The sequence below is a fragment of the Mesocricetus auratus genome, unplaced genomic scaffold (genome assembly GCF_017639785.1).
Source record: "Mesocricetus auratus isolate SY011 unplaced genomic scaffold, BCM_Maur_2.0 Super-Scaffold_100021, whole genome shotgun sequence".
NCBI lineage: Eukaryota > Metazoa > Chordata > Mammalia > Rodentia > Cricetidae > Mesocricetus > Mesocricetus auratus.
The window spans coordinates 670,023-682,397 of NW_024429202.1; the positions used below are offsets into that span (position 1 = coordinate 670,023).

The window sequence follows — 12,375 nt, forward strand, 5'->3', positions numbered from 1 at the left end:
GTGAGTTCAAGGCCAGTCTGGTCTACAAGACCTAGTTCTAAGACAGCCTCCAAAGCTAAATCAAAAAACCAATAACAACAACAACAATAATTATTATTATTATGCTGGTCTAATAAAGTGGTAGGTTCACTTCTTGATCCATGACTCACTCTAGCCCTGAGTAGTTCACTAGGTTTCTAGTACAAGGACTGGTTTCTCTTCTGTTGACTGGGCCTGAAGTACAATTAGACAACAGTTGGCTGTCACCAACATGTATACCACTGTTGCCCCTTTAAGGATATCTTGCCATGCTGGTCATTGTTGTGGTTCATAGGTAACATAGTTAGAGGGCTATGGATTGCTTTCTTCTCCTGGCAGTTTGCACAGGGCTTTCTGGAACTGAGGAAGCTAGACTATAGGAAGGAAGCTTTCAGATTAGACTCAACTTGAATCCCCTGAGTTTTGTGTCCTAATAAAGTTTATTTTTCTTATCTATGTCTATATGTGTGTCTGTGTTCAGGTGCCTGCAGAGGTCAGAGATATTGGGTCTTCTGGAACTGGAATTGTGAGCTGTCCCATGTAGGTTCTGGGAACTGAAGTCAGGTCCTAATTCAAAAGGTTTTTAAACTGAACTTTAAAAATATGTCAATATGAATTATATAATGAAACCCAAGGCTAATGTTCTACATCTTCAGTGATTTATTCACTTATTGACTGGTTGATTGATTGGTTTTTCAAGACAGGGTTTCTCTGTATGTAGCCTTGGCTGTCCTGGGTTCTCCCCCTATAGACCAGGCTGGCCTTGAACTCACAGAGATCCACCTACCTCTGTCTCCCCAGAGTAGTGGGATTAAAGGTGGGCATCACCACCACCTAGCTAATTTACTTATTTTTGAAACATAGTCCCATGTAGCCTAAACTGGCCTAGAACTTGACATTCTCCTGTCCCTGCAGTCCATGTACTTGGATTACAGGTCTTTAACATCAACCCAAAATGGGTTGATTTAAAAAGACAGAAATTCATTAAGTTTATATGTAATGTATTTAGAAGAGTAAGATATGGTGTTATGACCTGCAACCCTGACAGGTGGAAGCTAAATCAGTAGGACAGAGGAATTCAAGGCCAGTCTGGATACATCACAAGATCCTGTCACAAAACTAATGATTGGAGATGAGCTCAATGGTAAACATTTTTATGTTATTATTTATTATATGTGTGTTTATGTACACATAAATGTAGATGCCCATGGAGGCCAGAAGAAGCCATTAGATCCCCTGGAGTTAGAATTAAAGGTGGTTGTTGTTATTTTGCTTAAGATTAGAAGTTAGAAAAAAGGAAAAAGAAAGTGTCAGCAGGAACTGGGGACAGGAATCAGCACAATACAGCATGGGCCATGGAGAGTGTATTAATCATAGTTTATTATAGTGGAGAGAGACCGAAAGGGGGAGAGAGAGAGAGAGAGAGAGAGAGAGAGAGAGAGAGAGAGAGAGAGAGAGAGAGAGAGAGAGAGAGAGTAGGCAGGGAGTGTTCTTTAAAGGGGTCCTTTGCACCTGCATGCAGACTGGTTCTCACGGAACTCTTGGCTGGCCAGAGTGCATCCTGCCAGGTAACAGGCAGGCCAGTGTGACGCCCGAACCTTTCAGTTGTGAACCCAAGGGTCCTGGCATTCAAACTCTGGTCTTCTATAAGAGCAGTGTACACTCTTAACTACTGAACTCTCTCTCCAGCCTGTTTGTTTGTTTTGAATTTCTAAACTATTATTTTCTCCCAAGAGTGATGTGCTGGGGTTACAGGAATTGTTTGTTTATTCATTTGTTTTTGAGGTGGGGTCTCACCGACATGACTCTGTGTAACTGTGCAGCCTAGTGGATTTGAACCCTTGCTACTCCTGTCTGTGTGCTGGAGCTATACTACATTTAAAAATGCTGTGCTTAGAGTAGACTCTAGAGCCTCACATATGCTAATAAGTGCTACCATCTTGGACTTCCATCTTTCAGTCCTAAAGATAAAACTAAATTAGCATTTTAGAAACATCACAATAATTTCTTTCTTTGTAACCTCAGAAAGAAGAGTAACTTATAGGCTGGACATGTTGTTGCATACCTGCAGCCCCAGCACCTGGGGGTTGCCATGAATTAGCTGACAACTGGTTCTACAAATTGAGTGTGAGGCCACAGTGAGAACTTGTCTTTAAAAAAAAAGTTTATCTTGGCTTTCCATTTGGGAGCCACAAGAACAGGTCACTGCATCTGGTGTTGGCCTTCTTGCCAGCAGAGTCCTAGGGTGGCCATGGGCATCACATGACAATAAATAGGAAGTAGGAGGTGTAATCCCTTAGAAGTAGAGACAGAAGAGCAAGTTACAGGATAGACGAGACTCCTCTGTTTACAAGTCAAATCCATCTGCTTTAGTTAAGGTTTCTATTGCTGTGATAAAACTACATAGCCAAAAGCAACTTGGAGAGGAACACACCGGTTAAAAATCACTAATCTCTCCTAAAAAAAAAAACTATCTCCTCTCTCTCGCTCTGTCTCTCTCTCTTTCTCTGTGTGTGTTGATATATTATTTATGATTTAATAGATTGCCTGAAGTATCAGAATGCAAAGCCAGCTACACTAGTTAGCTATGGAAGATAGGACGTGGCACACACCTTTAATCCCAGGACTCAGAGACAGAGGTAGACAGACCTATGTTAGTTCAAGGCCACGTTAGCTAAAGGGATTAACCCAGTCTAAAAGCAAAAGAGCTCACACAAAGATGATCTCAGCACTTGTGATCCCATGCCTTTAATCCCAGCACTTGAGGTATACAAGATAGGAGCAGATATTCAGTCTGGGTCATTTTGGTTTCCAGCCGTGTACAGGGCAGAGTTGCTTTACCTGGCTAGAGGTAAGAGCTAGTGGCTTGGCTGCGCTTCTCTTATCTTTCAACTTGATCCCCCAATATCTGTCACTGAGTTTTATTTTTCGTGTTACATATGTGTGTTGGTGGTCAAAGACAACATAGCAATGCCATCTCTCTCTTACTATGTGGATCCTGAGATCAGGTTGCCAGCCTTAGCAGCAAAGTCTTGATAGATGGCTACCAAGTCATCTCACTGGCCAGCTCTCACTTCAAAATCCCACAATTAACCAGAAAAAAAAGAACCCAAGAAAACCCACATCTGTTACTTTTGTTCAGTGGAATAGGTGTAAGATGGCGCACGCCTTTAATCCCAGCACTTGGGAGGCAGAGGCAGGCGGATCTCTGTGAGTTCGGGGCTAGCCTGGTCTACAGAGCGAGTTCCAGGACAGCCTCCAAAGCTACAGAGAAACCCTGTCTCGAAAAACCAATATATATATATATTTATATATATATAAAGCTTGCAACCTCCTTTAGAAATTCCACAGGAAGTTGGCTAACACTTGTGTGACCTAGTGTTTCAAGTACTGGATCACAAAGGTTGCTATGACTGAAATTCCAGGTGAAATGCTCCACATTCTAACAGGGAGCCTCCATGTATCAGAGGACACCTCACCTCCAACATTACTGCCCCCTTCACAGCTTGCCATAAGCACTTCCCTCCTCCTCCTCTCCTCTTTCCCTCCTCTTTATCCTTTCTCCCCTACCCTCCCCCTGTGCTCAAGATAGAAGAATAAAGATCTGCAAATGGGGTAAAATACAGAGAAAAGTATTACGCCCAAAGGAACATGGACGTGAACCCGAGTAGTGCTCTAAGGTATTTATTTACTTTCACTCTTAAAAAGATTGATTGATTGATTATGTGCAGGTACCCGTGGGGCCAAAAGAGAGAATTGAGTGTCCTTGTCTATTGCTTTTGAGGCATTGCTCCCTGACCCCGAGCTTTGGGTTTTCTTGACTGCACTACAAGCCAGCAAGCTCTAGTGATCTTCCTTCCTCGGAGTTGGGGTTACAGGTATGCATGTGATACCCAGTTGTTTAGTGGGCACTGGAATCTGAACCATGGTTCACATGATTGCTCAGAAAGTGCATCTAACCTCTGAGTCATCTATTTTATTTTTTAAAGATTTATTTTAACATGGGGGCTGGGAATTGAGCTTGGGCTCTCTACAAGAGCAGTATGAGCTCTTAACTGCTGAGCTATCTCTCTAGCCACTTAAGAATTTTAAAATATATTATTACTTGTAGGGAGAGATCTACGTACCCATTTGGGTGTGGTCACAAATACGTGGAATGTAGGGGGATTATAGAGCTGGGGTGGGGGAGACTCGTTCTCTTTTGGGTTCTGGTTGACAACATAGCAAGTTAAAGACAAGCTAATGTTGTGTAACATCCTATTGCAAAAGCAAAAGCAAAACAAACAAAATCCCTAAGCTAAAAAAGAACCTCAGATGGCCCAGTAGGCAAAAGCACTGCCACTAACCCTGAGAGTCTGTCTGCATTTGTTTCCCAAGACCCACATGGTAGAAGGATAAATTACTGTACATTCGGCTCTAACTTTCACACCTGGGCTGTGTTATATATACACACAAAATAAATAATAACCTGAAAAAAAACCTGGTTAGGCCAGGTGCCTTTAATCCCAGCACTTGGGAGGCAGAGGCAGGTGACTGTCAGTGAATTGAGGTCAGGCTGGTCTGCACAGAGAGTTTCAGGACAGGCTTCAAAGTTACACAGAGAAACCCTGTCTTGAAAAACAAAACAAAACAAAAAAACTGGTTATATAGTTGATATCATCAATAGACAATTATATGCACAGTATTCTTTTTCAATGTTTACTAGAAAATAATTTTATACAGTATATCTCTATAATTTGTCCCTCCCTCACTTTCTCCCGTGTCTTCCCCACACTACTACCCAATTCCACACTGTCTTTCTCTCTCTTCAGAAAACAGGGGTAAAAAAAAACCAAAAAACAAAAAGCAAACAGAAAAACCCCATAAACTACAAGAAAGAATAAAAAAAAAGCTCAAGAGACACATATAAACCCCATATAAACACAAAATCAGAAACCATAATGTATAAGAAAAAGGCCAGTAAGGTTTTAAAAGTGCCAAAACAAAGCAAAATGAGGCGGGGGAAAAATTGCGGAAATACCTTTGAGTCCATTTTGTCTTGGCCATCTACTGCTTGGCATGAGGTTTGCCCTGGTGTGTGGTTTATACACCCAGCAAGACACGCCACTGGAGGAAGTTAACGGTCCCTTTGCTAGTGTTGTCAGCTGGAGATGGTGTCTAGCTTGGGAACAGGGGCTTCTGTCTGCTTCTTAGCACTGGGGCCCTGTCTGGTTTGGACTTGTGCAGGTCCTGTGCGTGCTGCCAGACTCTGAGTTCACACATGTGTCACACCTGTGTGTCTGTAACACACTGCCTCCTAGGAGTCATCCATGACCTCTGACCCTTGCAGTCTTGCCTCTTCTGCATACACCCTTGAGCATCTAAGGCGGCAGTTGGCTTAATGAAGGCATCCTATTTTGGACCGACCATTTCACAGTCGCTCACTGTCCACACATCGGCCATGTGTGGTCTGTGTATTAGTTCCCATCTGCTGCAGGAGGGAGCCTCCATGACGGTGGCCAGGTGAGATACTGATTTATAGGTGTGGCAGAATGTTGTTAGGGGTCATTTTATTGCTATGTTTTATTACCTCATATTAAGTCCCCAAAGGCCATCCTCATCTCTTCTCATAAAATTATATCCTCTACATGCACATTGTTCTTTAAAAGCAAGTGGAAATTTAATATACATTTTATTCAAAGTAGCTTAAAACCTTTGGGATATAGTTGAGGTGGTTGAGTGCGTGTTTAGCATGCAGGAAGGTCTGGATTTGATCCACAACAGGGGATGAAAGTGGCACATGTCTGTCATCCTGGGTCCTAGAGGTGAAGGCAAGAAAATCGGAAGTTCAAGGTCATCCTTGGTTACAAAGAAAGTTCAGCACCAATCTGGATTTTATGAATAAATAAATAAACAAATAACAAAAAGCTTTTCTTCCTCTGTTTTCTACAAATCTATATTCTCTGTAGGTCTTTATTTCCCTTCTTAGGGAAGTGGAGGGAGAAGACTTAAAATTTACTCTGTAGTCCAGACTGGCCTGGACAGTGTCCTTCTTTAGTCTCTTAGTGCCTTTGTCAGACACCCACCACCCCGTCCTGTCTCTCTTCTTTTGCCTATTGGCCATTCTCTCCCATTTGTCTTAGATCTTTTGTTGAGATCTCTCTTCCCTCCTGCATTTATTTACGTGTTTGAGGGCAGGATGTACTTGTACTCTATCAGGTGGTTGAGGTCACAGTCAGTTTTCCTTTCCACTGAAGGGGTCCTAGAGATCAAACTCATTATCAGGCTTGGTAGCATGCAAGTGCCTTTACACCTGAGCCATCTTTTGAGGCTAACCATAACGTTCCGACATTTTGTTTTGAGAAAGATCTTACTAAGACTGGCCTCAATAATGAAGGAGGCCTGCCTCAGCCTTTCACATAGTACTGGCTGAAAATGACAAATTCTAAATTCATTTTCCTTTCAGGAAAGATTTTGTTTTCATTTCAGAACTTACAATTTTTAAAAAACCAACAAAGGGATTGTGTAATTCATACCCAACTGGAAGTGATCTAAGACCAAATAGCCTTGAAAAAGTACAAAAATATCAGGGTCAACACTAGTTTGTTTCAAGAATTGCAAGTTCGTAGATAGAGCATTTGTGTAAATGTATGCGAAGAACTGCAAGCTCATAGAGCATTTGTGTAAATGTATACAAAGAAGTACAAGCTCATAGAGCATTTGTGTAAATGTATACAAAGAATTACAAGCTCATAGAGCATTTATGAAAATGTATACAAAGAATTACAAGCTCATAGTTAGAGCATTTGTGTAAATGTATACAAAGAAGTACAAGCTCATAGAGCATTTGTGTAAATGTATACAAAGAATTACAAGCTCATAGTTAGAGCATTTGTGTAAATGTATACAAAGAATTACAAGCTCATAGATAGAGCATTTGTGTAAATGTATACAAGGAGCTCAGTGCAACAGTGTTAACCGCTCAAGGACGGCCCACACTCATCAGACAAGTACGAGAAGACAAATCTTGGTAGAGGAAAGAGCTATGATAACAGAGAATTTTGAAAAATTACAAGTCTGTAATACATACCTGGAGAACTAAGAGCTATATATCACATCATACAAAATCAATTAAAAATGGATCATAATATGAAATCTAAGATTATAAAACTCAGAAAACAAGAAACAGTAAGATCCCACCCCCCCAAAAACAAAAGCCAAACAAAACAAAATCACACACCAAAATTAAACTTTCTATTTGTTTGTTTGTTTTTGAAACAGAGTTTCTCTGTGTAGTCCTGGATGTCCTGGAACTCGCTCTGTAGACCAGGCTGGCCTCAAACTCAAAGAACCACTCGCCTCTACCTCCTGAGTGCCGAGATCAAAGGCGTGCGCCACCAAAGCCCAACTGTTGAACATTTCTTTAAGTGAATGTTTATTTGTGTTTCATCTTTAGAGAACTGTTTAGTTCTATATTCCATTTTAATTGGGTTATTTGTTTTCTTTGTGTCCATTTTTACTTCTTATATTTTATATGCTAACCCTTCATTGGACGTGTAATTGGTAAGGATTGTTTCCATTTCTGTAAGCCTCTGCTTCGATCAGTTTCATGAGGTTCTCTCTTAATGTCTGTGTTCTCAGTGCCCTCTTGAGAAATCCTTTCCCTTGCCAGTGAGTTCAAGACTATCCCCACTTTCTCTTCTAACATATTCAGGGTAGCTAGTCTTTTGTCCTTGATCCATGTAGAGCTGAGTTTTGTATAGGGTGATAAATATGAATATATTTTCACTCATCTACAGCCATCTATTTTGACCAATCCCCATTGTTAAAGATACTGTCTTTTCTCTATTGTGTATTTTGGCTTCTTTGTCAAAACTCAAATTTCCATAGGTATGGAAACACATGCCTGAGTTTTCAGTTCTATTTCATTCATCACCATTTTTTTTTTGCTAGTCACACTGTTGTTATTACTATAGCTCTATAACACACAACTTAAAATATGAGGTGGTGACACCTCTAGCAGTTTTTTTTTATGGTTGTTTTAACTATCCTGTTTTTTTCCTATTTCTATGTGAAGTAGAAAATTGCTTATTCAGTTTCTGTGAAAAATTGTTCTGGCTGGGCATTGGTGGCACACGCCTTTAATCCCAGCACTCGAGAGGCAGAGGCAGGCGGATCTCTGTGAGTTCGAGGCCAGCCTGGTCTACAGAGCAAGTTCCAGGACAGGCTCCAAAACAATACAGAGAAACCCTATCTCGAAACCCCCCCAAAAAAATTGTTCTGGAGTTTTGATAGAGAATGGTTTAAATCTGTATATTGCTTATGGCAGGGTGGCCATTTTCACAGTATTAACCTACTGTTCCATGAACACCTGAGATCTTTCCATAATCTGATGTCTTGTACAATTTTCTTACTTCAGTGTATTATTTTTTATTATACAAATCTTTCATATGCTTAGTTACAATTATCCCAAAATTTGAGACTATTATAAAAGATATTGTTTCTGATTTTTTCTTTGTCATTTATATATAGCATTTTTGTGTGCTAATTTTGTATCTTATTACTTTGCTGAAAGTGTTTATCAGCTATAGGAGTTCCCTGGTGGAGTTTCTAGGGTCTTTTATGTACAAAATTATATAATCTACAAATAAAGCTACTTTGATTTCTTCCTTTCCAATTTGTATCCCCTTGATCTCCTTCAGTTATCATATTGCTGTAGCTAAGACTTCAGTAACTATTGAATAGGTATGGAGTGGACAGCTTTGTCTTGTTCCTAATTTTAGTGGAATTGCTTTGACTCTGTTTAGGTTGATGTTGGTTGTGGGTTTGCTGTAAATTGTCTTCATTATGTTGAGGTATGTCTCTTGTATCCCTAATCTGTCTAGAACTTTTATCATGAAGGGGTTTTAGATTTTATTAGAGGCCTTTTCTGTTATCTAATGAGATAATCATGTGGGTTTTGTGTCCCGCGCCACAGTCTCGCCAGCAAGAACGACACAGGACACTTGGATCCTTCTGCAGTAAAGCTTTAATGCATCTTGAGAGATAGATGATCAGCTTCTGAGAGGGAGACCCCAAGCTAAGAAACCCAGCCCCTTATATAAGCCTAAGAGCTCCGAGTGAGACGTGTAGAGCCGGGATTGGTGGTTTGCTCATCACCCCAGATGACGCCACGGGAGAGGCAGAGCTTAAACGGTGGACTCCAACCGACAACAGATGTCGGCGCCATCTTCTAATGGCGATAGCGATAGCGAGGGCGGCTCCTCACATCTCCCCCCTATTCATTTATTTTTGAAGCCATAGGACACCCACAACTTTGGAGTGGAGATAGAGGTCAAATCCCCATGTGCAAAGCTCCTCTCCAGGGTTTTATCCACAGAGGGAGCCCTGACCAGTCCCGATGTCGTTTTTCTGGGGGAAGGAGATCATGACATAGAACCTTCATGCAAGATGACTTATCTCCCAGGAGAAAGTCGTTATACCGCAGATCTCTCCTGTGCAGTGCTTAGCCTTGCAACTCCTTGGGCTGCTGAAGCCTACCCACTCTATCCCGTGCAATGAGACTAGCCTCGTGGGGTGCAAGAGCCGGGAGGCCAGCGACCTATTGCTTTAACATGGTTAACCAAATGTCAGGGGGAGGCTCTGTGTTCTAAGGCAGCAAGTGCTTATGCCACCACCACTTTGTCTCTTTTTGTTTGGGCTCTGAGCTTACACACCATCCAAAGCATCAACACTATTCCACAGCAGAGAACTAGGCTAAATAATCCCACCCCCACCCATTCCTTAAAATAAGAAAATGCAGATGAAATCCAGGAGGAGAGGCCTTCCATCAGAGAAAGATCCAGACGCGTGGAATTCACTTGCAGGATCGCCACTCTCAACTCACGGAGTGTCTGCTCAAACTCAAAAGTCCAATTCTGTAATAAATGTTGAGACAGAGCTTTTGACAGGTTAGCTGCTCTTGTAAAATTCTCATATTGTACTGAAGTGACACAAAAGCCAGGCAACTTTTGTTCACATCCCAATTGGGCCATCTGCCATAATATATCCAATTGTTCCTGAACCAAATTAATCCGTTGGTTTACCAACATCAGGCCTCCTTGTATCTGAGAATTGGCAGTGGCCTGCTTATCTAGGGCCATGGTCACAGTGGCTGATAGTTCATTAATGGTTTGAGTTGTCTGCACAGTGGCGGAAAGTGCAAGGGCCGAGGCGGTAACCAAAGCAGTAACTGCGGCGGCGGCTATCAGGCCCACAATAATAGCAGAGATCCCAAAAATCTCGCTTTTCCCTAAACAAACTCAAACTGCTTGGCGCCTCAACAGGAACTGGAACAAATCGAGGCATGCGCATTACCAAAGCAAAAGGGTGCTTAATAGCATCCCAGCATAATGCATAAAAACAATTTTAAGCAGAGCAATTTATTTCTTTCTGATTCTTACCTAAGGTATCATTACTCACAACCCAAATAAAGAGCGGCCAAACACAAATTGGAGCAGCTGAATAATTAGTTCTCTTAAAAGGGGTATACTTAACATTGGAGGAGGACCAATCAGATGATCCAGAGCTCTGTCCCTTACTCAGACTGCTGCCTAATGCCCCTTTCCAATCAAAAGTAATCTGTCCCTTCTCACTATATCCTCCAGCAATCATTGCCATAGGAGAAAGATCAGTACAGCTTCCATTAATTCCACAAAGCAACCATTGATCAAAAGGATTAGCATTAGATCTTTCTGGATCCATATGAGTAAAATTATCCTTTAATGAAGAAATCACAGTAAAGCACAAGCTTCCTACCAATGACAAGGTTCTCTCATCCTGAAAACTCTGTATCTGAGGATCCAAAGGCAAAAAGGCAAGCCCCAACTCTCTATTAGTTGTGAAAAATCTAGGGAACACCTGGGCATTATGCATCACTGGCATCAGTAGGGGGAAGGTAGACATGATGGCCCACGGTAACTCTCCCATCATACTAGGAACCATCATCCCGAGTAGGAGAGTCTTCATCACCTACTTGGCCTCCATCCTTCTTATTCTGGAGTTGTGAAGGAGCTCTTCGAGTGAGTCTTTCAGGGATCCATAGGGGGTTTTCTTCCTCCTGTGGAAAAACACACACAGCTCCCCTGGATCTTACAAGAATAGGATCCGGGCCTTTCCAGAGATCAGTCAAGACATCTTTCCATTTTACCATTTCTTTTGGCCTATCAGGCTCTAAACTGTGGCAATCGGCCGCAGTGTGGCCTTGGGCATCAGAGTTCAAGAAATTAAGGGTAAAAAGTGCCATGGACACAGCAACTCTTGGTACCGAGGGTAGAACATCCTCAATACTCCCCTTTTGTTTAATCAGATATGATTTGAGTGTACGATGGGCACGTTCCACAATGCCCTGTCCTTGAGGGTTATAAGGTAGGCCAGTTAGATGGGTAACATCCATTTGCCGACAAAACTGTCGGAATTTTTGAGAGGTATATGCTGGTCCATTGTCTGTTTTTAAAATTCTGGGTTTTCCCCAAGCACTCCAGGCCTCAAGGCAACGTTGAATCACATGTGAGGCCTTTTCCCCTGTTAGGGGTGTGGTGAACTTTACGCCAGAACAGGTGTCAACAGAAACATGAACATATTGAAGCCTTCCAAAAGAGGGAATATGAGTAACATCCATCTGCCACATCTGCAATGGTCTAATGCCACGTGGGTTTATTCCCACGTGGGGAGCAGGTAAGAATTCGCAGCAATTCTGGCATTGAGTAACAATTTCCCTAGCCTCTTTCCTGGATAGAGCAAAATGACGGCGCAAGGTCTCAGCCGTCACATGAAAGCACTGATGGAATTCTTTTGCTGCTTGTGTGTGGGTAGACAAGGCAGCGGCCACCAGCTTTGTAGCCTTGTCCGCTAAGTCATTCCCTGAGGACATGGGACCTGGGAGTCCAGAATGTGCTCGGACATGGGTAATGAAAACAGGAAATCTCCTATTTAACAAGGCAGCTTGTATCTTCTGAAAGATGTTAGCAACTCTGCTGGAGGATCTTATTATTCCAGCTATCTCAAGGAGATTAACTGCATTAACCACATAAGAGGAATCTGATACAATACTGAGGGGTCCTGGAAAGGCCTCAAGAACCTCCAGTACTATCAGACATTCTACAACTTGAGGTGAAGTTTCATTATATTGTTTAGATATAACCCTATCCTTGACCACATAAGCTCCCATACCAGTTTTCGATCCATCAGTGTACACCAAAGTCCCATCTGGGAGTGGGTCTTTAGCTGTCACTTGTGGAAACACTATAGCCTGATTTAGGGCAAACTGTAAAATTGGATGCTTTGGAAAATGATTATCAATTTGTCCTGAAAAGGAAGTAACTAAAACTGCCCAATCAC

At 41.9% G+C, this 12,375-nt stretch overlaps 1 protein-coding gene across 1 annotated transcript in view; it reads left to right on the forward strand.

Annotated features, from left to right (window-relative positions):
- Positions 1-3,477: 3,477 nt before the first annotated feature.
- Pp2d1 (protein phosphatase 2C like domain containing 1) overlaps positions 3,478-12,375 on the forward strand; it is a 34,447-nt gene continuing 25,549 nt past the window's right edge. The window contains exon 1 of the mRNA XM_040729173.1: positions 3,478-3,698. Coding sequence (XP_040585107.1) covers positions 3,670-3,698 — 29 coding nt within the window. The 5' untranslated portion in view covers positions 3,478-3,669. The remainder of the gene's footprint in view (positions 3,699-12,375) is intronic.